Consider the following 25,810-nt stretch of genomic DNA (forward strand, 5'->3'; position numbering starts at 1 on the left):
TGTGTCTTTCAGTATATCTCGGTGTGTGTGTGAGTGCAAGTGTGTGCACATGTGTGTGTCTGTGTGTGTGTGCACATGTGTGTGTGTGTGAGTGTGTACCTGTGTGTGTGTGTGTGCGCATGTGTGTGTGTGTGCACGTGTGTGTGAGTGTGTACCTGTGTGTGTGCACAAGTGTGTGCGCATGTGAGTGTATATCTGTGTGCGTGTGCACATGTGTGTGTGTGTGTGTGTGTGTGTGTGTGTATGGGTGTGTGTGTGTGAACGTGGTCTCCTTACTTGAGAAAGGATATACTGGCAGTGGAGAGGGTGCAGAGGAGATTCACTAGGTTGATTCCGGAGATGAGAGGGTTGGCTTATGAGGAGAGACTGAGTAGACTGGGGCTATACTCATTGGAATACAGAAGAATGAGGGGAGATCTTATAGAAACGTATAAGATTATGAAGGGAATAGATAAGGTAGAAGCAGGGAAGTTGTTTCCACTGGCGGGTGAACTAGAACTAGGGGGCATGGCCTCAGAATAAGGGGAAGCAGATTTAGGACTGAGTTGAAGAGAAACTTCTTCACACAAAGGCTTGTGAATCTGTGGAATTCCCTGCCCAGTGAAGCAGTTGAGGCTACCTCATTGAATGTTTTTAAGGCAAGGATAGATAAATTTTTGAGCAGTAAAGGAATTAAGGGTTATGGTGAGCGGGCGGGTGAGTGGAGCTGAGTCCACAAAAAGATCAGCCATGATCTTATTGAATGGCGGAGCAGGCTCGAGGGGCCAATGGCCTACTCCTGCTCCTAGTTCTTATGTGTGTTTAGAGTGATTGGATAGTGATGGGTTCACCATTACGCAGCCCCCACAGTTTGAAGCTGCCCAGCTCTGTCACCGGCTGACTGGATACAGAGGGCAAAGTCAGAGAGAGGGTGGAGGGTCACCCTCGGGCAGGGATAGTGTCGAGGGTCACCCTCGGGCAGGGATAGTGTCGAGGGTTACCCTCGGGTAGGGATAGTGTCGAGGGTCACCCTCGGGCAGGGATAGTGTCGAGGGTCACCCTCGGGCAGGGATAGTGTCGAGGGTCACCCTCGGGCAGGGATAGTGTCGAGGGTCACCCTCGGGCAGGGATAGTGTCGAGGGTCACCCTCGGGTAGGGATAGTGTCGAGGGTCACCCTCGGGTAGGGATAGTGTCGAGGGTCACCCTCGGGCAGGGATAATGTCGAGGGTCACCCTCGGGCAGGGATAGTGTCGAGGGTCACCCTCGGGCAGGGATAGTGTCGAGGGTCATCCTCGGGCAGGGATAGTGTCGAGGGTCACCCTCGGGCAGCGATAGTGTCGAGGGTCACCCTCGGGCAGGGATAGTGTCGAGGGTCACACTTGGACAAGGATAATGTCGAGGGTCACCCTCGGGTAGGGATAGTGTCGAGGGTCACCCTCGGGCAGGGATAGTGTCGAGGGTCACCCTCGGGCAGGGATAGTGTCGAGGGTCACCCTCGGGCAGGGATAGTGTCGAGGGTCACCCTCGGGTAGGGATAGTGTCGAGGGTCACCCTCGGGCAGGGATAATGTCGAGGGTCACCCTCGGGCAGGGATCGTGTCGAGGGTCACCCTCGGGCAGGGATAGTGTCGAGGGTCACCCTCGGGCAGGGATAGTGTCGAGGGTCACCCTCGGGCAGGGATAGTGTCGAGGGTCACCCTCGGGCAGGGATAGTGTCGAGGGTCACCCTCGGGCAGGGATAGTGTCGAGGGTCACACTTGGACAAGGATAATGTCGAGGGTCACCCTCGGGTAGGGATAGTGTCGAGGGTCACCCTCGGGCAGGGATAGTGTCGAGGGTCACCCTCGGGCAGGGATAGTGTCGAGGGTCACCCTCGGGTAGGGATAGTGTCGAGGGTCACCCTCGGGCAGGGATAGTGTCGAGGGTCACCCTCGGGCAGGGATAGTGTCGAGGGTCACCCTCGGGCAGGGATAATGTCGAGGGTCACCCTCGGGCAGGGATAGTGTCGAGGGTCACCCTCGGGCAGGGATAGTGTCGAGGGTCACTCTCGGGCAGGGATAGTGTCGAGGGTCACCCTCGGGTAGGGATAGTGTCGAGGGTCGCACTTGGACAGGGATAGTGTCGTTGCAAAATCAGAGCAGAGGTCGATTATATTGTGGTTCGAGTTCAGTAACATCGAGGACGGACAGTGCAAGCTCCAAGGTCAATGGGATTTTGGAACTTAGTTACAGAACACTGAGTGACTGCAAATAATCCCATAGTTAATCAAGTTAGTAACAAAATATTCCCTTTAGCTCACAGCTGAACAGGCCCAGGTCCAATGAGGGCTCTGTTTAGTGTGAGGGGCCAGGTGGGTAGAAGGATGGGCTTTTAGTCCTTGTGTGTGTGTGTGTGTGCATCCGGGGTGAAATCAGCCTGGATTCCCGCACCTCTCAGCGTCCACTAACCCCTGCAGGTTTGGGTTCATTGTGACACCTGTGCAGTTGAATAGCTGGGCTCACAGACTAAGACTGACCACTTGGGGAGTAAGAAGTTTAACAACACCAGGTTAAAGTCCAACAGGTTTATTTGGTAGCAAAAGCCCCACAAGCTTTCAGAGCTCCGAAAGCTTGTGTGGCTTTTGCTACCAAATAAACCTGTTGGACTTTAACCTGGTGTTGTTAAACTTCTTACTGTGTTTACCCCAGTCCAACGCCGGCATCTCCACATCATGACTTGGGGAGCTGCAGGAACAAATCGCTGCCATTGAGCAGAGTGCGGGAGCCGGGGAAGAGAATCTCTGCTGGAGATGATATTGGGATCTGGAGAGTGACACATCTGTCTGCTGAGCTCAGCAGGCCAGAGTCTGAGTGAGACACATTCTCATCACTTCCATTGATAAATAACGTTAACTAAGAGATGGTGCTGAAGTGGCAATGTCACTGGGCTAGTAATCCAGAGCCCCAGACTAATGCTCTGGGAACGTGGGTACAAATCCCACCATGGCAGCTAGAGTCATAGAGATACACAGCACGGAAACAGGCCCTTCAGCCCAACTGCTCCATGCTGGTCAGGTTTCCTAAACACAGCTAGTCCCATTTGCCTACATTTGGCCCATTTCCCTCTAAACCTTTCCCATCCACGTACCTGTCCAAATTTATTTAAATGTTGTAATTCTACCTGCCTCCACCACCTCCTCTGGCAGCTTATTCCATATACACACCACCCTCTGTGTGAAAAAGTTGTCCCTCAGCTCCCTTTTAAATCTTTGCCCTCTCACCTTAAACCTAGGCCCTCCAGAGCAGTAAGGGAATGAAGAGATTAGGGCGGATTTAGCGAGCCACACTGCCACTATGATAGTCCCGGGGAAGGAATGGTGGAAGGTATACACAGGTGGAAGAATTCCTGTAGGGACCGACATTGTCTGGCCACAGCGAGAGTCTTGTCAAAGCCACGATGCTGACACAGAGCGAGAGACCGAGAGTGGAAAGATCACAGAGTGAGAGACCGAGAGTGGAAAGGTCACAGAGTGAGAGACCGAGAGCGGAAGGGTCACAGAGTGAGAGACTGAGAGTGGAAAGGTCACAGAGTGAGAGACCGAGAGTGGAAAGGTCACAGAGTGAGAGACCGAGAGTGGAAAGGTCACAGAGGGGGAGATTGAGAGTGGAAAGGTCACAGAGGGGGAGACCAAGAGTGGAAAGGTCACCGAGTGAGAGACCGAGAGTGGAAAGGTCACCGAGTGAGAGACCGGGACCAGAAGGACAAATCAGTAAAATGGGAAATAAGAATTCTGGTCCAATCTGTTTTTCCCTGTGGGAGGGAGAGGGCTGGAGTGGGGTAGTCACAATGAAAGAAACAAGAATAAAGTCACTCAGAAATCCACTGAACTCATTCAATGGCTACTCACAGACTTGCTAAATTCACCCAGTTCCAAACACTTTTACTTCCCTAACTTCAGAGCTGTAGGAATAGGAACAGTCCAAAGATGTGTGGGTTAGGTGGATTAGACATGCTGAATTGCCTCTTAGTCTCTCAAGATGTGTAGTTTACGGGGATTAATGTGTCGGGTTACAGGGCTAGGGTGGAGATAGGGGCCTAGGTGAGATGCTCTTTTGGAGAGTCAGTGCAGACTCGATTGGCCAAATGGCCTCCTTCTGTAGGAATTCAATGGTTCCATGGAAAGTAAGGAGAGGGGTTAGCAGTATTGGTGAAGGGGAATATGACAGTGTTGGAGAGTGAGGACATGCTAGAAGGCTCAAGGGAAGAATCTATTTAGTTAGAGCTAGAGGCATCTTGCCAATGCAAATTCTTGACTCGATAAACTCTATTAGTCACCAAAGGAGAGAAAGAGGGGAGAAGAGTTTTGAGGAAATCACAAGGAGATTCAGAAAACGATCAAGTGGTAATAATGGAGGTCTTTAATTCTCCTAATCTCGGTGAGCAGATGGGTGGAAGAGTTTCCAAGTGTGTTCAGGAGAATGCTCTTGATTAGTATGTTTCCTGCCCAGTGGGGAATTGCTGGATCGGTTTTCTTCTGTGAGGGAGAGGATCTGGTCCAAGAGCTCTGGAGAATTGCAAATGTCACATCCTTTTCAAAACAGGGTGCAAGAATAAACCCAATAACGAGGTTAGCCAGTTTAACCTTGGTGCTGGTGGGAATAATCTGGGACAAAGTGAATAGTTACTTGGGCAAATGTGGATTACTTAGATGAAGGCAGCATGGATTTGTTAACAAGTTGTGCTGAACGAAGTTGAGTGAGTGTTTTTGATGAGGGTAGCAGAGGTTTTGTGGTCCTGTGGGGAACGTCCCTACCTTGAAGCAACAAGCTCTGGGTTCGAGTCTCACCCCAGGATGTGATGGCCACTACTCCCAAAAGGTGGCTGCGATGGAAGAATCACTCCAGGCTGGTCTTTAGGTTCAAGCCTCTTTATTGTAAGACACTTACTCAATGTTACTAACCAACAAGAAGCTCCCCCCAAAGTGTTCCAGTTGCCTCTATTTATGGGACAGTCAATGTCACATGTTTAGCTGGCAATTCCCTTAACAAGGTAATTACCACACACTCTGATTAATAGTACAGTAACAATGGCCACAAAGGGTGCATGTGTGACGTGGCCGAACGTGTTCATTGTCTATCTGTAAGTCCTTCTCATGTGCTTTTGGCAGAGGCAGAAGTGAGAGTGTCTTCTGGTCAGCCAGAACCCGCAGAAGGTAATGGATAGCCACTCAGCATCTTACCAAACATAACCATGGACCAACACAACCAAGTCCATGGTTGCCGCTGCCTTCTTATGGCATGGTACCTAAAGAGAGAGGGTAGATGGGGGTGATGTGGTTGTTGTGGCATATATGGACTTCCAAATGGAGCTTGCTAAAGTGCTGCATAATAGGCTTGTCAGGAAAATAGATACGTGAGGAATAAAAGGGACAGCTTGGATATGAAGTTGGCTGGGGGAAGGTAGATATTGGGGTTCCCCAGGGTAGTGGGACTACTGCTTGTCTTCATCGATATTAATAGCCTGGACCTGGGTGTGCAGAGCACAATTTCAACATTTCCAGATGACTCAACATTTAGTAGTCTGAGGAAGGATAATCCAGACTCGAAACGTTGGCTCTATTCCCTCCCCACAGATGCTGTCAGACCTGCTGAGATTTTCCAGCATTTTCTGTTTTTGTTTCAGATTCCAGCACCCACAGTAATTTGCTTTTATCAACATTTGGAAGTGTTGTGAACTGTGAGGACTTCAAGAGGATATGGTGGAATGTGCAGACAGGTGCTAGATACAGTTTAATTCAGGGATGTACAAAGTGGAACGTTTTTGGAAGATCTCACTTGTCTGACTTGCTTTAGATCCCATTTCTTGTGACTTGTGACTTGCAGCAAAACTGGAGACCATCAAATCACGATGGTTTGAATAAATTTTTTGAGGAGGTAACTAAGTGTGTTGATGAAGGTAGGGCAGTTGATGTCATATACATGGATTTTAGTAAGGCGTTTGATAAGGTCCCCCATGGTCGGCTTATGATGAAAGTGAGGAGGTGTGGGATAGAGGGAAAGTTGGCCGATTGGATAGGTAACTGGCTGTCTGATCGACGACAGAGGGTGGTGGTCGATGGAAAATTTTCAGATTGGAGGCAGGTTGCTAGCGGAGTGCCACAGGGATCAGTGCTTGGTCCTCTGCTCTTTGTGATTTTTATTAATGGAGGAGGGGGCTGAAGGGTGGATCAGTAAATTTGCTGATGACACCAAGATTGGTGGAGTAGTGGATGAGGTGGAGGGCTGTTGTAGGCTGCAAAGAGACATAGATAGGATGCAAAGCTGGGCTGAAAAATGGCAAATGGAGTTTAACCCTGATAAATGTGAGGTGATTCATTTTGGTAGGACTAATTTAAATGTGGATTACAGGGTCAAAGGTAGGGTTCTGAAGACTGTGGAGGAACAGAGAGATCTTGGGGTCCATATCCACAGATCTCTAAAGGTTGCCACTCAAGTGGATAGAGCTGTGAAGAAGGCCTATAGTGTGTTAGCTTTTATTAACAAGGGGTTGGAGTTTAAGAGCTGTGGGGTTATGCTGCAACTGTACAGGACCTTGGTGAGACCACATTTGGAATATTGTGAGCAGTTCTGGTCACCTCACTATAAGAAGGATGTGGAAACGCTGGAAAGAGTGCAGAGGAGATTTACCAGGATGCTGCCTGGTTTGGAGGGTAGGTCTTATGAGGAAAGGTTGAGGGAGATAGGGCTGTTCTCTCTGGAGCAGAGGAGGCTGAGGGGAGACTTAATAGAGGTTTATAAAATGATGAAGGGGATAGATAGAGTGAACGTTCAAAGACTATTTCCTCGGGTGGATGGAGCTATTACAAGGGGGCATAACTATAGGGTTCGTGGTGGGAGATATAGGAAGGATATCAGAGGTAGGTTCTTTACGCAGAGAGTGGTTGGGGTGCGGAATGGACTGCCTGCAGTGATAGTGGAGTCAGAAACTTTAGGAACATTTAAGTGGTTATTGGATAGGCACATGGAGCACACCAGGATGATAGGGAGTGGGGTAGCTTGATCTTGGTTTCAGATAAAGCTCGGCACAACATCGTGGGCCGAAGGGCCTGTTCTGTGCTGTACTGTTCTAAGTTGCTCCTAGGTGTGGGATGAAGGTTTGGATTCCAGCTCAGGGTGAGTCCAATCAGTTTCTCAAGATTTAGCTTCACAATGACGACCTCGATTGCAATCTGATTTCTCTGGTCGTTCTCCCTTAGCCTTTAGTGGTTTTTGTTCCAGATAACCCTTTCAGTTGCTGTATCACTCTGCACTGATGGCATTCCATTTTCTAAATCCCTTTGTGGGGAAAATTCCTTCTGTCCTCCTCATTTGTTGCTGGGACTCATCTTAGATCTAATACAAAGTGAGCTCAGAGGGTCACACTGTCTCCTCCACATCAACGGGTTGTGGGTTCAAGCCACTCCAGAGACTCGATCATCCAGTGCAGATACTGAGAGAGAACATAACTCTGCCTGAGGTGTGGTGGCCCTCAGATTAAGTCACCACCAGTCAGCTCTCCCCCGCAGAGGAAAGAGCAGCCTATCCGGGACTGTGGTGACATTGGGATGGGTGACATTGCTGCAGCTTCAATGGGAGTAAGGCCCAGCTTCCTACGATGCTCAGTGAGATTAATATAAATTCCAGCCTTCCACTTCTGGAGTTAGTTTGTACTGTACCTGTTAAACCCCTCTCCCAATCTCCTGTGGGTGCTGAAGCCATGGCTTCTGAAGCAGGGTGGCTGGCTTTGGTGGCTGGGCCAAAGCGCTCCCACCTGGCTGTTTGACAACAGAAACATCATTGCAGAGGCCCACGCTGCCCTTGGATGTTGTTCACTGCCGTGTGTTGTGCAGCATGGGTATAGATTGGCGGCGAGGCAGGCACCAGGAGGCCAGCAGCAGAAATGTATTCCAGAGAAGTGTGAGACGATGCACTCTGACAGGAGGCCACGTGGACTCGATGGTAGAGCCCCAACAAGGGTGCAGGGAGAGAGGGAGCTGGGACTTCACATGGACAAAGATCATTGAAGGTGGCTGAACGTAGTTAGCAAAGCACATGGAATCTCGGGCTTCAGAAATAGAGGCACTGAGCACCAGAGCAGGGAACCTTTCTAAAGCTCTGGTTTAGGCCACAGCCTCAGCATTACACAGAGTTCTGGTCAGCACACTCGAGGCAGCCTGTGAATGTCCCTGAGATTCCGCAGATTGACCTGCATTGGTTCCCGGGTGGCCAGAGTTCAGCGAGCAGCTTCGGGTTGGAGAAGCTGAGCTGTTCCCCTCAGAGTGAAGATAATTGAGGGGAAACTCGCTGGAGGCGTGCAGCACTCGGACAGCTTTAGATCTAATAGACACTGAGAAGCTGTTCTCATTGGCGGATGGCACAAGGATCAGAGAGTACAGATGGAATGTTGTAGGCAGTGGGGAATTTGAGGAAGAACTTTCTGCAGCGAGTGGTGGTGACCTGCAACTCGCTGCCCATGAGGGTGATGCGGGTGGAGATGATGGATAATTTCAAGAGGAAATTGGGTGGGAACCTGAGGAGAGTAAAACTGCAGGAGTACAGCGATAGAGCGGGAGAATGGAGCGGACTGGATTGCTCTACAGAGGGCTGGCATCGAACCGATGGGCTGAATGAACTGTGCCATTGTGACTCAATGGGAAATGCGTGGGGGTGGGGGGGGGGGGGGGGGAGGGGAGGGCCTGGGGAGGTGATGGTAGGGAGGATTGGGGGGAGGCAGGGGGGTTTGGGGGGTGGGGGATTGGAGGGGCTGGGGTAACGGGGGGATTGGGGGGTGGGGTGATTGGGGGGCGGGGAATGGTGGGGGGGGGGGGGGGAAGGTGCGGGGGGTGCTGTCTCTGCCAGATTAACAGCTCCTGTTTGTCTTGCAGGTTTTGTGCTGTTAGGCTCGGACAGTTTGCTCCTGCTGTGTCTGGGTATGCTGCTCCTGGGCACAGCTCACACGGTCGTCTCAGTCAAAGGGAGCCACTTAGCGAGTCACAGCTCACTGAGCCAATCCAAACTCTGGAACAAGCTCTGGGAGGTGCTATTTATAGAGGTAAGGGGGCCTGTGTTACTGAGCTGGACAATGACGGCAGGGTAAGGTGTAACTAATGTGTTACAGAGAAACAGGAGACCATTCAGCCCCTTGAGTCAGCCCTGCTATTCAACTAGATTAGGGCTGATCTGTATTTTAACTGTGTTTGTCTATATTATATCCCTTGTGGCCTTTAGTGGAACTGTACTGATGTGGAATTCAACAAGAGGCAGTTCTTAGGCGGCGCGGTGGGTAAAGCTTGTTCACTGCAACACGTGAGGAAGAAAATGGAACTGTTTTTGATGCATCAACAGTTCAATATCTTCCCAAACGAGAGACGAATGACCCCCTGGTTGAACAGCAGAGCAGCTGTACCCCGGCCCGGTGGGACTCAGTACCTTGGGGAAGGAAGGGCTAAGAAGCTGTGGGAAGTCTAGAACATTCTCCAAAGCCAGAGAGAAAGCTCGAGAGGCTGAGTGTGAGAACTGGAGTAATGTGAGAATTGGAATGTGGGAGTTACTGAGAGGAGATTTCACACAGAGTCTGGCACCGCCCCATCAAACTGAGGCTGGGAACAATCCAAACATTCTCAAATATCACCATCTCAAAGGACAATGCAGTCTCAGGCTTCACACAAATCTTTATTCCTTTCAAAGAGAGGTTGTTTGTCTCCTCACTGGGGGTAATATTCCCCCTCCACCACCCCTCCCTCCCCTCCCTCCCCCTCACCTCCCACCCCCTCACCCTCACCTCCCACCCCCTCACCCTCATCTCCCCTCCACTCCTCTCCCCTCACCTCACCCTCATCTCCCCTCCTACCTACTCCCCTCCTCTCCCCTCGCCCTCACCTCACCTCCTATCCCCTCCCTTTTTCTCAGCTCCTTTCCCCTTTTTCTCTTCCCGCACCCTCTCTCAATCCCTCCCTATTTCTTGTGATTTTTTTCTGTCTCTGTTTCCCGCAGTTTCCCTCAGTCTGGAACAGGAAGTGTGAATATTGCTATTTGTGGAATCCATTTAGTAAAAACCTCCACAGCACTCCACAAACAAATGGAAGCGAGCTTTGTAAATAGAGGACAAAGAAGGGGGAGAGTTGGAAGGTTTTACTGAGGGGTTGAAGTTTGAGCAGGCAGGTAAGGGGAGTGTTGGTGTCGTTGCGTGTGGGCATGAAGCCGTGGGCAAGGGTCTGAATGAAGAGGTGGCATTCAGGCCCTCTGAATGCGGGGGGGGGGGGGTGTCAGTGTGGCAGGATGACAAAGTTGGGGGGGGTGCTGTGGCAGTGTTGTGGGGGCCAGTGTTGTCAGTGTCGGGGGGGTGTCAGTGTCGGGGGGGTGTCAGTGTCGGGGGGGTGTCAGTGTGGGGGTGTCAGTGTTGGGGGGGTGGCAGTGTGGGGGTGTCAGTGTTGGGGGGGTGTCAGTGTTGGGGGGGTGTCAGTGTGGGGGTGGCAGTGTTGGGGGGGTGGCAGTGTGGGGGTGGCAGTGTGGGGGTGTCAGTGTTGGGGGGGTGTCAGTGTCGGGGTGGTGTCAGTGTCGGGGGGATGTCAGTGTCGGGGGTGTCAGTGTTGGGGGCATGTCAGTGTTGGGGGGGTGTCAGTGTGGGGGTGTCAGTGTTGGGGGGGTGTCAGTGTTGGGGGGGTGTCAGTGTTGGGGGGTGTCAGTGTTGGGGGGTGTCAGTGTTGGGGGGGTGTCAGTGTGGGGGTGTCAGTGTTGGGGGGGTGTCAGTGTGGGGGTGTCAGTGTTGGGGGGGTGTCAGTGTTGGGGGGGTGTCAGTGTTGGGGGGTGTCAGTGTTGGGGGGTGTCAGTGTTGGGGGGGTGTCAGTGTGGGGGTGTCAGTGTTGGGGGGGTGTCAGTGTGGGGGTGTCAGTGTTGGGGGGGTGGCAGTGTGGGGGGGGTGGCAGTGTGGGGGGGGTGGCAGTGTGGGGGTGTCAGTGTTGGGGGATGTCAGTGTTGGGGGGGTGTCAGTGTGGGGGTGTCAGTGTTGGGGGGGTGGCAGTGTGGGGGGTCAGTGTTGTGGGGGTGGCAGTGTGGGGGTGTCAGTGTTGGGGGGTGTCAGTGTTGGGGGGGTGTCAGTGTTGGGGGGGGTGTCAGTGTGGGGGTGTCAGTGTTGGGGGGTGTCAGTGTTGGGGGGGTGTCAGTGTGGGGGTGTCAGTGTTGTGGGGGTGTCAGTGTGGGGGGTCAGTGTTGGGGGGGTGGCAGTGTGGGGGGTCAGTGTTGGGGGGAGTAGAGCAGGATGTGGCTGTGCTGAGGATTGGAGACGGGTGTTGCGAGTTGGGCTCGGTGTTGGACAGAAGACCAGGATGCCTGGCTTCTCCTGAACAGGAGGTGGGAGGGTGGAGTCAGTGTCAGTGGGAGGCTGAAGGTGCAGACAATGGTTTCACACACCGACACTGAGTGTGAAGAAGTTGGAACGCTCAGAGATTGAATGACAGCGGGGTGGCATTGGGAGCACTGAGGGTCAGTAACTGTGCTGCTGTAGCTGAGAGCTGCTGTAGAGAAGGAACTGAGTGTGAGGCCGGTTGCGGGGGGGGGAATTGTTGGAAAGGGAACAAGGAACAATCCTTGGCAGATTCGGAATTTGCTGATTTGGGAGAGGAAAGAGAGGCCATCGTTGGAGTGGCAATGACTGTGTTCCTTCCATCACTGCATTGGACAAGCAACTGTGCCATCGGGTGCGTGCATGACCCTGTCCAGATTGGGTGACCCCATCCTCCCACCTCCCCCAACCTTCCCCCCCCCCCCCCCCCATACCCATCCCCCCAGACTGGGTGACCTCATGCCCCCAGACTGGGTGACCTCATGCCCCCAGACTGGGTGACCTTTCCTGAACTGGATGACCTTTCCCAGGCTGAGTGACCTTTCCCAGACTGTGTAGAAATGTTAACAGGTGCCAGTCTTTCCCAAATTAGGAATGTTTAAGGCGTCAATTTTCCCAGCTTTGGGAATGTTTACAGCTGCCAATCTTTCCCAGGTTTGTGGATCTTTCACGGCAGAGGTCGGTACACAGCAGCACTTGAAGCTACATCACGCCTACACCAATGTCATTGGATTGGGCGACTCGAGCATCTGGAAAGCCCCCTTCTTCCCACGGTATATCTATCTGTTCATCCTGCCATTGGCAGTGCCAGTCATAACACCCATCGTGGCAATCGGTAAGAGACGGGTCAATGTCATGGCTAATGTGTAGAGAGATAACCAGATGTGTTTTTGGCCGGGACTGTTGGTGATTGAGATGTTGACCCTCTGAGGAGATCTCACTGTGAGCATGGCTTTGCAGGAGACAATCTCAGTGCAGAGCCATCTTAGAAAGAGGCAGTCGTCCCACACACCCCGCCCCCCCCCCTCCCTCCAGTGTCAGTGTTTCAAATAGTCCACACTCCAGGGTCACCCCGGGGTCCGCACTCTGGGTCACCCCGGGGTCCGCACACAGGGTCACTCCGGGGTCCACCTCGGGTCACCCCGGGGTCCGCACTCTGGGTCACCCCGGGGTCCGCACTCTGGGTCACCCCGGGGTCCGCACTCTGGGCCACCCCGGGGTCCGCACTCTGGGCCACCCCGGGGTCCGCACCCTGGGCCACCCCGGGGTCCGCACTCTGGGCCACCCCGGGGTCCGCACTCTGGGCCACCCCGGGGTCCGCACTCTGGGCCACCCCGGGGTCCGCACTCTGGGTCACCCCGGGGTCCGCACTCTGGGTCACCCCGGGGTCCGCACTCTGGGTCACCCCGGGGTCCGCACTCTGGGCCACCCCGGGGTCCGCACCCTGGGCCACCCCGGGGTCCGCACTCTGGGCCACCCCGGGGAGAGTGCCACCCCGGGGTCCGCACTCTGGGCCACCCCGGTGTCCGCACTCTGGGTCACCCCGGGGTCCGCACTCTGGGCCACCCCAGGGTCCGCACTCTGGGCCACCCCGGGGAGAGTGCCATCCCGGGGTCCGCACCCTGGGCCACCCCGGGGTCCGCACTCTGGGCCACCCCGGGGAGAGTGCCACCCCGGGGTCCGCACTCTGGGCCACCCCGGGGAGAGTGCCACCCCGGGGTCCGCACTCTGGGCCACCACGGGGTCCGCACTCTGGGTCACCCCGGGGTCCTCACTCTGGGTCACCCCGGGGTCCTCACTCTGGGTCACCCCGGGGTCCGCACTCTGGGCCACCCCGGGGTCCGCACCCTTGGTCACCCCAGGGTCTGCACTCCGCGGTCACCCAGGTGTCCACACTCTGGGTCACCCTGGGGTCCGCACTCTCACACATTGTGTTTAACAGTCCTTTGATCCCAGTCTCCTCAGTGAACTGAGGGGAATAAAGGGGCATAACAGGAAATAAAGAGAAACGGAGTTTCAGACTCTTTTTAGTGAGAGAAAAAATCCAATTTTAAAAAGTGAGACAAAGTGTGATTCTCACCAGTAGGGCAAGTGGGCGGAGTTTATACACGCCAGGATGCTGGCTGCAGACTGCTAGAGGGCGCTATTGCACATGTGCCCTGATCTCCCAGTGCACTGCGTCAAGAATATACAGTCCACTGGGAGATTGTCATTCCTCCACCCCTCTCCGGACATCGCCTCCCCAGTTCCACACACCACCCCCCCCCCCCCCCCCCGACCACCCCGGTCAATCGCCGCTCCTGTTAGCTCCCCCCCCATTAATCACCGTCCTGGTGATCCTGATGCAGAGTACGCAGCCCCACGCGCTGCCTCCCCTGCCCCTCACCTCTCCTTAGGCCCCTCCCCTTCCTGTTAGGTCCCAATACTTTGCAGTGCCAGGGTCCCAGGCTGGCAGTGCCCTGCCGCTGCCCCAAACCATCCAAGGGGCCTCATTGGCCTCTTGATCTTACCGGCTAGGCCATCACATCTGGTTCTTGTTGGTGGAGACCATGTGTGATCCTCGGCAGTGAGAACCTCAGCCAGTGAGAGGGTAAGTACAAGAGAGCCGGAATGATTCCGCCCTGAGCTCTCTAATAACATTCAAATGAGGTTAGAAATATTTAAATCAGCCTCGTGCTCTTCCTGGGTGTGAGGCTGGTCACATCGGCAGATCGGATTTTGCAAGCCCAGGCCAAATGGCAGGGGTTACATGTAGTGTGACATGAACCCAAGGTTCCAATTGAGACTGTCCTCATGCGTGCAAGGTGCCCTCGTAAGAACAGGATATGGCGCTCGACTCATCGAGCGACAGTTCCGACGCGCCACAGTGAAAAACCGCACCGACCTCCTCAGAAGACAAACACGGGACATGGCGGACAGAGTACCCTTCGTCGTCCAGTACTTCCCCGGAGCGGAGAAGCTACGACATCTTCTCTGGAGCCTTCAACATGTCATCGATGAAGACGAACATCTCACCAAGGCCATCTCCACACCCCCACTTCTTGCCTTCAAACAACCGCACAACCTCAAACAGACCATTGTCCGCAGCAAACTACCTAGCCTTCAGGAGAACAGTGACCACGACACCACACAACCCTGCCACAGCAACCTCTGCAAGACGTGCCGGATCATCAACATGGATACCATCATCTCACGTGAGAACACCATCCACCAGGTACATGGTACATACACTTGCAACTCGGCCAACATTGTCTACCTGATACGCTGCAGGAAAGGATGTCCTGAGGCATGGTACATTGGGGAAACCATGCAGACGCTACGACAACGGATGAATGGATACCGCTCGACAATCACCAGGCAGGAGTGTTCCCGTCCTGTTGGGGAGCACTTCAGCAGTCAAGGGCATTCAGCCTCCAATCTTCGGGTAAGCGTTCTCCAAGGCGGCCTTCAAGACACACGACAACACAGAACTGCCAAGCAGAAACTGATAGCTAAGTTCCGCATACATGAAGACGGCCTCAACCTGGATCTTGGGTTCATGTCACACTATCTGTAACCCACACGACTTGCCTGGGCTTGCAAAATCTCACTAACTGTCCTGGCTGGAGACAATACACATCTCTTTAACCTGTGCTTAACCCTCTCTCCACTCACATTGTCTGTACCTGTAAAGACTTGATTACCTGAAAAGACTCGCATTCCAACTATTATCTTGCAATTGTGCCTCTGTCAATATATGCCCTGTTTATGGACCCAACTCTCCACTCACCTGATGAAGGGGCAGTGCTCCGAAAGCTCGTGATTCCAAATACACCTGTTGGACTTTAACAACATTAGATTGGTTTCACAGGTCGGCGCAACATCGAGGGCCGAAGGGCCTGTACTGCGCTGTAATGTTCTATGTTCTACAGTAAGACTTCTTACTGTGCCCACCCTAGTCCACGCCGGCATCTCCACATTATGACAAAATTAGAGGGATTTGCTTTCCAAAGGATCTCACTGGCAGTGAAGCAGCTGGAGATATCTTGGACAGGAATGTACTCAATAAGACCAGTGTGCTCACTTTCTCCACATGCTGACATCCAGTCTGTTCACAGGGGGGATTGGGGAGTCAGAGAGTTGAGACTGGGGAGTCAGAGGGGGGATTGGGAGTCAGATTCAGGATCGGGGAGTCCGAGGGGGGATTGGGGAGTCAGAGGGGGGATCGGGGAGTCAGAGGGGGGATCGGGGAGTCAGAGGGGGGATCGGGGAGTCAGAGGGGGGATCGGGGAGTCAGAGGGGGGATCGGGGAGTCAGAGGGGGGATCGGGGAGTCAGAGGGGGAATCGGGGAGTCAGAGGGGGAATCGGGGAGTCAGAGGGGGAATCGGGGAGTCAGAGGGGGATCGGGGAGTCAGAGGAGGGATCGGGGAGTCAGAGGGGGGATTGGGGAGTCAGAGGTGGATCGGGGAGTCAGAGGGGGGATCGGGGAGTCAGAGGGGGGATCGGGGAGTCAGAGGGGGGATTGGGGAGTCAGAGGGGGATCGGGGAGTCAGAGGTGGATCGGGGAGTCAGAGGGGGATCGGGGAGTCAGAGGGGGATCGGGGAGTCAGAGGGGGATCGGGGAGTCAGAGGAGGGATCGGGGAGTCAGAGGGGGGATCGGGGAGTCAGAGGGGGACCGGGGAGTCAGAGGGGGATTGGGGAGTCAGAGGAGGGATCGGGGAGTCAGAGGGGGGATTGGGGAGTCAGAGGTGGGATTGGGGAGTCAGAGGGGGATCGGGGAGTCAGAGGGGGATCGGGGAGTCAGAGGGGGATCGGGGAGTCAGAGGGGGGATTGGGGAGTCAGAGGAGGAATCGGGGAGTCAGAGGGGGGATTGGGGAGTCAGAGGTGGGATTGGGGAGTCAGAGGGGGGATTGGGGAGTCAGAGGGGGGATTGGGGAGTCAGAGGGGGGATTGGGGAGTCAGAGGGGGGATTGGGGAGTCAGAGGGGGAATCGGGGAGGCAGAGGTGGGCCTACTGTTTAGCTGAAGCTGATGTGATGAATTTTTTTGCAGGACTGATCCAGGATCTGCCAGTGACGATCATCATCCGGACCCTCTCCACAATCAGCCTGGGGATGTGGCTGCACTGTTACCTCCTAATCCAGGTGTCTGGTTTCCGATCACTGCTCTCGGCCTTTCTCTGCATGCTGCTGTACAAAGCCATTTACTCCATCCCATATATTCACGTCAATATATTCCAGGTAGGATTTTGGGTGGGATGTGCACGTGTAATCATCCTGCCCAGTGTAGACTCTCCAGATTCTGATTCGATTTGATTTATTATTGTCACATGTATTAGCACACAGTGAAAAGTATTGTTTCTTGCGCGCTATACAGATAAAACATACCGTTCATAGAGAAGGAAACGAGAGAGTGCAGAATGTCGTGTTACAGTCATAGATAGGGTGTAGAGAAAGATCAACTTAATACAAGGTAAGTCCATTCAAAAGTCTGACAGCAGCAGGGAAGAAGCTGTTCTTTGAGTCGGTTGGTACGTGGCCTCAGATTTTTGTATCTTTTTCCTGACGGAAGAAGGTGGAAGAGAGAATGTCCGGGGTGTGTGGGATCCTTGATTATGCTGGCTGCTTTTCTGAGGCAGCGGGAAGTGTAGACAGAGTCATTGGATGGAGAAGGAGACTTAACCCTGCAGCCCCTCCAATCACTAACCTCAAACTGCACTGGCTGCTTCACTTTCCCAACTTTACCCTCGCTCACTCTGACCTGTAACAACCCGGAACACACACTCCAAACTCACAACACTCCCTCCCTCCACCCCCCCGACTCAACACTCACTCCCTCCCCCCCGACTCAACACTCACTCCACCCCCCCGACTCAACACTCACTCCCTCCATCCCCCCGACTCAACACTCCCTCCACCCCACCGACTCAACACTCCCTCCCTCCACCCCCCCGACTCAACACTCACTCCACCCCCCCGACTCAACACTCACTCCCTCCACCCCCGACTCAACACTCCCTCCACCCCCCCCGACCCAACACTCCCTCCCTCCACCCCCCCGACTCAACACTCACTCCACCCCCCCGACTCAACACTCCCTCCACCCCCCCGACTCAACACTCACTCCCTCCATCCTCCGACTCAACACTCACTCCACCCCCCCGACTCAACACTCACTCCACCCCCCCGACTCAACACTCACTCCCTCCATCCCCCCGACTCAACACTCCCTCCACCCCCCGACTCAACACTCCCTCCCTCCACCCCCCCGACTCAACACTCACTCCACCCCCCCGACTCAACACTCACTCCCTCCACCCCCCCGACTCAACACTCACTCCCTCCATCCCCCGACTCAACACTCACTCCGTCCCCTCCCCGACTCAACACTCACTCCACCCCCTCCCCGACTCAACACTCCCTCCCTCCATCCCCCGACTCAACACTCCCTCCATCCCCCGACTCAACACTCACTCCACCCCTCCCCGACTCAACACTCACTCCACCCCTCCCCGACTCAACACTCACTCCACCCCCTCCCCGACTCAACACTCACTCCACCCCTCCCCGACTCAACACTCCCTCCCTCCATCCCCCCGACTCAACACTCACTCCCTCCACCCCCCCCGACCTAACACTCCCTCCCTCCACCTCCCGACTCAACACTCACTCCACCCCCCCGACTCAACACTCCCTCCCTCCATCCCCCCGACTCAACACTCACTCCCTCCATCCCCCCGACTCAACACTCACTCCCTCCATCCCCCCGACTCAACACTCACTCCACCCCTCCCCGACTCAACATTCACTCCATCCCCTCCCCGACTCAACACTCCCTCCCTCCACCCGCCCGACTCAACACTCACTCCACCCCCCCGACTCAACACTCACTCCACCCCTCCCCGACTCAACACTCACTCCACCCCCCCGACTCAACACTCCCTCCCTCCATCCCCCCGACTCAACACTCCCTCCCTCCACCCCCCCAACTCAACACTCACTCCACCCCCCCGACTCAACACTCACTCCACCCCTCCCCGACTCAACACTCCCTCCCTCCATCCCCCGACTCAACATTCACTCCCTCCATCCCCCGACTCAACACTCCCTCCCTCCACCCCCCCGACTCAACACTCACTCCATCCCCTCCCCGACTCAACACTCCCTCCATCCCCCCGACTCAACACTCACTCCATCCCCTCCCGACTCAACACTCACTCCACCCTCCCGACTCAACACTCCCTCCATCCCCCCGACTCAACACTCACTCCATCCCCTCCCGACTCAACACTCACTCCACCCTCCCGACTCAACACTCCCTCCCTCCACCCCCCCGACTCAACACTCACTCCACCCCTCCCTGACTCAACACTCCCTCCACCCCCCGTCTCAACACTCACTCCATCCCCTCCCTCCGACTCAACATTCACTCCATCCCCTCCCTCCGACTCAACACTCCCTCCACATCCTCCCTGACTCAACATTCACTCCACTCCCTCCCCAACTCAACACTCACTCCACCCCTCCCCAACTCAACACTCCATCCCCTCCTCCGACTCAACACTCACTCCATCCCCCCAACTCAACACTCACTCCACCCCGTCCCTCCGACTCAACACTCCCTCCACACCCTCCCCGACTCAACACTCACTCCATCCCTTCCCCGACTCAACACTCCCTCCACACCCTCCCCGACTCAACACTCACTCCATCCCTTCCCCGACTGAACACTCACTCCATCCCCTCCGACTCAACACTCACTCCATCCCCTCCGACTCAACACTCCCTCCACACCCTCCCCGACTCAACACTCACTCCATCCCCTCCCCGACTCAACATTCACTCCATCCCCTCCCCGACTCAACACTCACTCCACCCCCTCCCCAACTCACCACTCACTCCATCCCCTCCTCTGAATCAACACTCACTCCATCCCCTCCTCCGACTCAACACTCACTCCATCCCCTCCCCAACTCAACACTCACTCCACCCCGTCCCTCCGACTCAGCACTCACTCCACCCCGTCCCTCCGACTCAGCACTCACTCCACCCCCTCCCTCTGACTCAGCACTCACTCCATCCCGTCACGCTTTCCTGTTGCTATTACTATGGAGTTGTTATCTCTCTCTCCCCCACAACCCGTTCCTCCTCCAATCTTCAACTTCAGAACTAACCAAATCATATTCCTTATTTGTCCCTAATCTCTGTCACTCTCAGGCTGTTCCACATTTGACTCCTATCTCATTTAGTTGGGATTTCCAATTAAATTTAACCGTTCCATCTACAGTCCGCTGCCTGTGGGTGGGCCATGCGAGGTGACCAGTAATGTCCGGAAAACTCAGATAATGCAAGACTCACAAAGCTAGTGTTTCTGAACCAAGGACATAACTTTATTGAACCAGCAGCTGCTAGGAGATCATCAGAGGGTCGAGTCAGCACTCGGCTGGAGCAGCCAGACCACTCTGAATAGATCTGACCTTTACAATTCTAAACAGATCAGTTATAGGTTTTCTTGTCAATCATTCCTGCCTTACATTAGCTTAAAACCAATCATTTTTAATATATACACATCAATAATAGTCCTTGCCATGCACCTCAGCCAATTGCATCTCACCATCCAGCATATTGATATCTCATTCGTCCATTAAATCCGGACGCTAACTCCCACCCTGGCTAAAGTCACTTCCCCCTTGCCAGGTTACTCTAGACACTCACTACAGGAGTCAAAATGAATGTTCCCATCGGATCATTGCCAAACTGGATAGACACGTGATCCCACGTCCAGGCCCGCTTCCAGCCTGAGTTTGGACAATGAATACACCTATTTATGAATGTGTGTTCCCGCATAAGAAACTTTCTGATATGAATTTTGCTAACTACGGTGCCCAGGGTTTTGGTTCTGAACTATTCACCTTTATCATCACACCTTGTGGCAACCTGCCTTTGGCTAAATTGAACAATAAATCATACAATACTTAAAATACATTTAAAATATCAGCTTACGTGTCTTAAATCATAATTACTTATTTAATTCTCTTAATGCGTTCACATGTGTATAACCTATTCCCTCGTTAGTTTATAATCTTGTTTTAGGAATCATTTAACTCTTTGCTAGTAATTCAGTCATGCCAGAAGGTCTATTGTCTAAAAACCTTATTGATTTGTTAGAGATTTCCCACATCACTGCCCCTTTCAAAAACAGCTTTGAACCTCTGGTCGAAGCAGTGATAATTCTCACACAATCCTGCCTGTTCCAATACAATGCAGTAACCGTGACAATAAGGTAATGCTGTGTAAAAGTGAAGACAGTAAGGAGTCTAACAACACCAGGTTAAAGTCCAACAGGGTTTTGTTGGACTGTTGGACCTGTTGGACTTTAACCTGGTGCTGTGAGACTCCTTACTGTGTTTACCCCAGTCCAACGCCGGCATCTCTACGTCATAAAAGTGAAGATACCACCCAGACACAGTCTCTCTGATGTTGCAGCAATGTTTCAGTGTGTGGGTGAAAATGAACATTGGACTAGGCCTTAGATACTCTCGCCTGTTCCACCAGGACACCACTGCCCTCCAGAACAACTCCACTTACACACTCTGGCTCCAATCCCTTTAGAACTCACCCAACTACATCAACTCACCCAGCTACTATCTGCTCACTTCAGTTCTAAAATTGTCTATTAACTTCCAGACTGGACAGCGTTTTATGTGAGAGTGTTACAGATTTCCCTGACATTTTATGTGAAGAATTGATTCCTAACCTCAGTCCTAATGGGCCCTAAGCTTAACATTATTGTCCCCTCGTTCTGGGCCCACTGCCTGAGGAAGTGCAGTCACAGGGAATCCTCCCAGATACCGTCCAGATATCACCCAGAAATCGCCCTGATATCGCCAGATATCACCCAGATATCGCCCAGGTATCGCCCAGATACCGCCCAGATATCGCCCAGATATCACCCAGGTATCGCCCAGATACCGCCCAGATATCGCCCAGATACTGTCCATATATCACCCAGATATCGCGCAGATATCGCCCAGATACCGCCCAGATATCACGCAGATATCGCCCAGATACCACCCAGAAATCGCCCAGATACCGCCCAGATATCGCCCAGATATCACCCAGAAACCACCCAGTGGAATAGTGTAGATTAGAGGGGCTTTAGATTGGTTTCACTGGTCGGCGCAACATCGAGGCCGAAGGGCCTGTACTGCGCTGTAATGTTCTATCTCTCTGTCTATCAGATATCACCCAAATATCGCCCAGACACCGCCCAGATATCACCCAGATACCGCCCGGTCACAGATTTTGGGCAGGGGATGGACTATTAAAGATTTTTTCAATGATTTTTTAAAGCATATCGGATTGGCAATGTTCTCTCCTATGAAGAAGCCGAAGAGAATTTACCAGATGGCGTACGGAGTGTTGAACCTGCCGCGGAACGTGCTGCTCGATTGGTCCTTTGGTCACTCACTAATCAACTGCCACGTGGAGCATCATCTCTTCCCCAAACTGTCTGACAACATGTGTCTGAAGGTAGAGTGACAGGGGTGAGGGAGTGAGGGAGGGGGGAGGGGGGGGTGAGGGTAAGGGAGTGGCGGAGGGTGAGACTGAGGGGGTGACATGGGTAAGGGTGAGAGTGAGGGTGACGGGGTGAGGATGAGGGAGTGAGGGGGGTGGAGGTGAGGGAGTGACGGGGGTGAGGGGGGTTAGGGTAAGGGAGTGAGAGGGGTGAGGGGGGTTGGGGGGGTTAGGGTGAGGGGGTGATGGAGAGTGAGGGTGAGGGGGGTTAGGGTGGGGGGGGGTTTATAGTCTCTGTGACCTGTGTTGAAGTTATATTTTCCCTCGGGATTGCTGAATGGTGATTTGACGCTTGTGTCTTGTTAACAGGTGAAACCGATTGTTTCAGAGTACTTCAAACAACACAACATCCCTTACAATGAAGACAGCTACCGGTCCCGCCTTCGCTTGTTCATCAACAAGTACCAGGAGCTGATGGTGGATGCCCCATTGCTGACAGAGTTAGTGGGGATTCAGTGAGGGGCTGGCCAGCCAGACTCACACTGAGCCCATTACTCACCTTCAGCATGGCAGCACTGTCTGAAAAGCAGCTGGATATTTGTTCCATGGGGAGTTATGGAAACGTTCAATGGCGTAACAGATTAATAAGATAATTGTTCAATGTGAGTTCCACAATTGTTTAAAAGGGAATTGCACAATTGCTTAATAGGAATTACATCACTGTTTAAAAGGGATTGCACCATTGTTTTACCGAGTATTACACAACTTGTCCTCCTGATATTCCACTTGCGAAAATTAGTATAAACCTGAACCCCCAATAACTCGCTGTGACGCTCCCTGACTGGTCAAAATCTTGCCAACAGCCAGCCAGATTTCCCTGTTTGGTAAAGGCTCAGAGGTGACACAGTGCGGGAGTATCCAGCACTCCCACCTCAGAGTCAAAGTACAAGCCGACGCTCCAGTTAGGGAGTGCTGCACTGTCAGGGGTGCCGTCTTTCTGATGCAATGTTAAACTTTCAGATAGATGTGTTTGGAGATGATCAGCGGTGTTATTCGCCAAGTCTTGGCCAATATTTATCACTGTCAACAACCAATTCGCCTGGTCACTATCCCATTGCTGTTTCTGGGATCTTGCTGTGCATAAATAAGTTGCTATTTTCCTGCATTATAACAGTGACTATACTTCCCAAGTTGTTTCATTGTCTTTAATGCTCCTTGGGACATCCTGAGGAGGAGAAGGGCGCTATAGAAATGCAGGAGATAAGGAGCAGGGGGGAATGGTGTTGAACCCTGACAGAAGCCAGCCCAAGTTGAGTGGAGAGTGTGCACTGATCCAGACTGGCCGGCTGATGCGCGATTAATTCACACGGGAGGCTAGAACATACCCGGGAATAAAGGCTTTTATTCACGACAAATAGGAGCACACTACTTAACAATATTATCCCAGACTAAAGACTGCTAGGAAGTAGCAGTGACCTTTATACCCCTGTAAGAAGGCGGAGCCGAACGGAATGTACCACATAAACAATAATAACAGGTGGAACACCCAAACCCTAACCCCAACAGTAACAAGAGTAACATATGTACAAGTACCCATAGTGGTAACCATCTATGGTTCACCACACCGGCTTCGGTTTAAATGGCATTGCGTGTATTTTGTGAGACAGTTCCCCAGGCAATTGCACAATGGAGTAATGTCAGCCAGGAGGGAGTGTGTGCCACAATGCAATCCACCCAATGGGAGGATTATTACTGGGGACAATGTCTCTGCTTACATTCAGCTCCTGATCCACACACAGGTGGTGTTCAGGCTGCAGATACCAGCTGTACTGAACAGAGCAGCTGCTGTGATAATAATCCAAACTGCTAATAACTTGGTCAAACAGAACCAGCAAGTAGAAAAGAGGGGAATAATTTTCCATAAACCATTGCTTCTGGCAATCGGTCAGTCTGCCGTTTACTGTCAGTGAGATTCCATGTTCAGATTTACACAGTGACTGCAGCTGAATGGTGTTAACCCCTCACCAGCTGGATCCGGGGAAGATTCGACACTGAGATCAGCAATTGGTACAATCTCCAACTCAGCGGACTCAGATAACACTGAGCAAGATCCTTTAGAACCAGCACAGTGAGAGTGATTCAGCCTGTAATGATGCCCTGCATTAGTGACCATGGTTACACACCCACTCTCTCCCCCAGTCACTCTCCCTGTTATTCCCATTCTCTCAGTCACTCTCTCCATTATTCCCATTCTCTCAGTCACTCTCTCCATTATTCCCATTCTCTCAGTCACTCTCTCTGTCTCTCTCCTGCCCAGAAGGAAACAAACTATAACAACTGCCCAATAAGGGATTGGGCTGTTTTTTTCCAGTTCGGTTGTCAGTCTGTCGCTCACATTCCCAGTCACTGTGTCCAGTAGCTGTGTGGGGCTGGTGTTGGCCAGTTCTGAGTGAGGGATATTCTCTGTTCCCGATTACAGTGCACTGAGGATAACAGTGATTATTCAGGGGTTTGGTTCCCCTTGCTGCAGTGAGAGTGACAGGGCTGTGTCCAGGGGAGTGGCATTTCCCACAAGTGTTTATTGAGTCGAGCCTCTTTGGGTTTAATTTGTGAATAAATATCCCAGTTAAGTTAATTTCACTCTGATCATTGACATTTCTGCCTCTGTGGGTGATGGGTGAGAATTTAATGTAAATTCTGGATTTACCTGGTGAATGGTGATGTTAACCAGTGAGTGATCAGTGTTCTGTTGAAGAGAGCTTTGCTCGGGTAAACGCAGAGCAGCCAGAGGAGAGGAACAGTTCAGAGCCCCTCTCGTCTGAATGATACATTTAGTGATTCCCCCAAAACCCCCTCCCACGGGGCGAAATTCTCCCACCTCGTTAGAGAGCCGGCAGCGATCCCGCTGAATGGGGATTGGCCAATAATCAGGATTCAACCGACTCGTCCCACCAATCCCGATCGGATTCCCGACCAGAGCAGGCGGCAACTGATCATTCTGCAAACCCATTAACTGTAATACAAATGGCAGCAGTAACAGCCATTCACCCCCCCGCCCCATTCACTCCCCCGCCATTCACCCCCCCCATTCACCCCCCCATTCACCCCCCGCCATTGACCCACCCCCATTCACCCCCACATTGACCCCCCCATTCACCCCTCCGCCATTCACCCCCCCATTCACCCCCCATTCACCCCCCCATTCACCCCCCCGCCATTCACCCCCCGCCATTCACCCCCCGCCACTCACCCCCCCGCCACTCACCCCCCCGCCACTCACCCCCCCGCCACTCACCCCCCCGCCACTCACCCCCCCGCCACTCACCCCCCCGCCATTCACCCCCCCCGCCATTCACCCCCCCCCCATTCACCCCCCCATTCACCCCCCGCCATTGACCCACCCCCATTCACCCCCACATTGACCCCCCCATTCACCCCTCCGCCATTCACCCCCCCATTCACCCCCCATTCACCCCCCCATTCACCCCCCCGCCATTCACCCCCCGCCATTCACCCCCCGCCATTCACCCCCCGCCACTCACCCCCCCGCCACTCACCCCCCCGCCACTCACCCCCCCGCCACTCACCCCCCCGCCACTCACCCCCCGCCACTCACCCCCCCGCCACTCACCCCCCCGCCATTCACCCCCCCGCCACTCACACCCCCGCCACTCACCCCCCGCCACTCACACCCCCGCCACTCACCCCCCCGCCACTCACCCCCCGCCACTCACCCCCCCGCCACTCACCCCCCCGCCATTCACCCCCCCGCCACTCACACCCCCGCCACTCACCCCCCGCCACTCACACCCCCGCCACTCACCCCCCCGCCACTCGCCCCCCCGCCACTCGCCCCCCCACCACTCGCCCCCCCGCCACTCGCCCCCCCGCCACTCACACCCCCGCCACTCACCCCCCCGCCACTCACCCCCCCGCCACTCACCCCCCCGCCACTCACCCCCCCGCCACTCACCC

At 53.8% G+C, this 25,810-nt stretch overlaps 1 protein-coding gene across 1 annotated transcript; it reads left to right on the forward strand.

Annotated features, from left to right (window-relative positions):
• Positions 1 to 8,863: 8,863 nt before the first annotated feature.
• fads6 (fatty acid desaturase 6) lies at positions 8,864 to 23,017 on the forward strand. Its single transcript, XM_078225282.1, has 5 exons — positions 8,864 to 9,048; positions 11,992 to 12,172; positions 16,371 to 16,558; positions 21,671 to 21,850; positions 22,205 to 23,017. Exons 1-5 carry the CDS (start codon positions 8,929 to 8,931, stop codon positions 22,352 to 22,354), a joined length of 819 nt encoding a protein of 272 aa, XP_078081408.1. The 5' UTR covers positions 8,864 to 8,928; the 3' UTR covers positions 22,355 to 23,017.
• The last annotated feature ends 2,793 nt before the right edge of the window (positions 23,018 to 25,810 follow it).

The sequence above is a fragment of the Mustelus asterias genome, chromosome 12 (genome assembly GCF_964213995.1).
Source record: "Mustelus asterias chromosome 12, sMusAst1.hap1.1, whole genome shotgun sequence".
Lineage (NCBI taxonomy): Eukaryota > Metazoa > Chordata > Chondrichthyes > Carcharhiniformes > Triakidae > Mustelus > Mustelus asterias.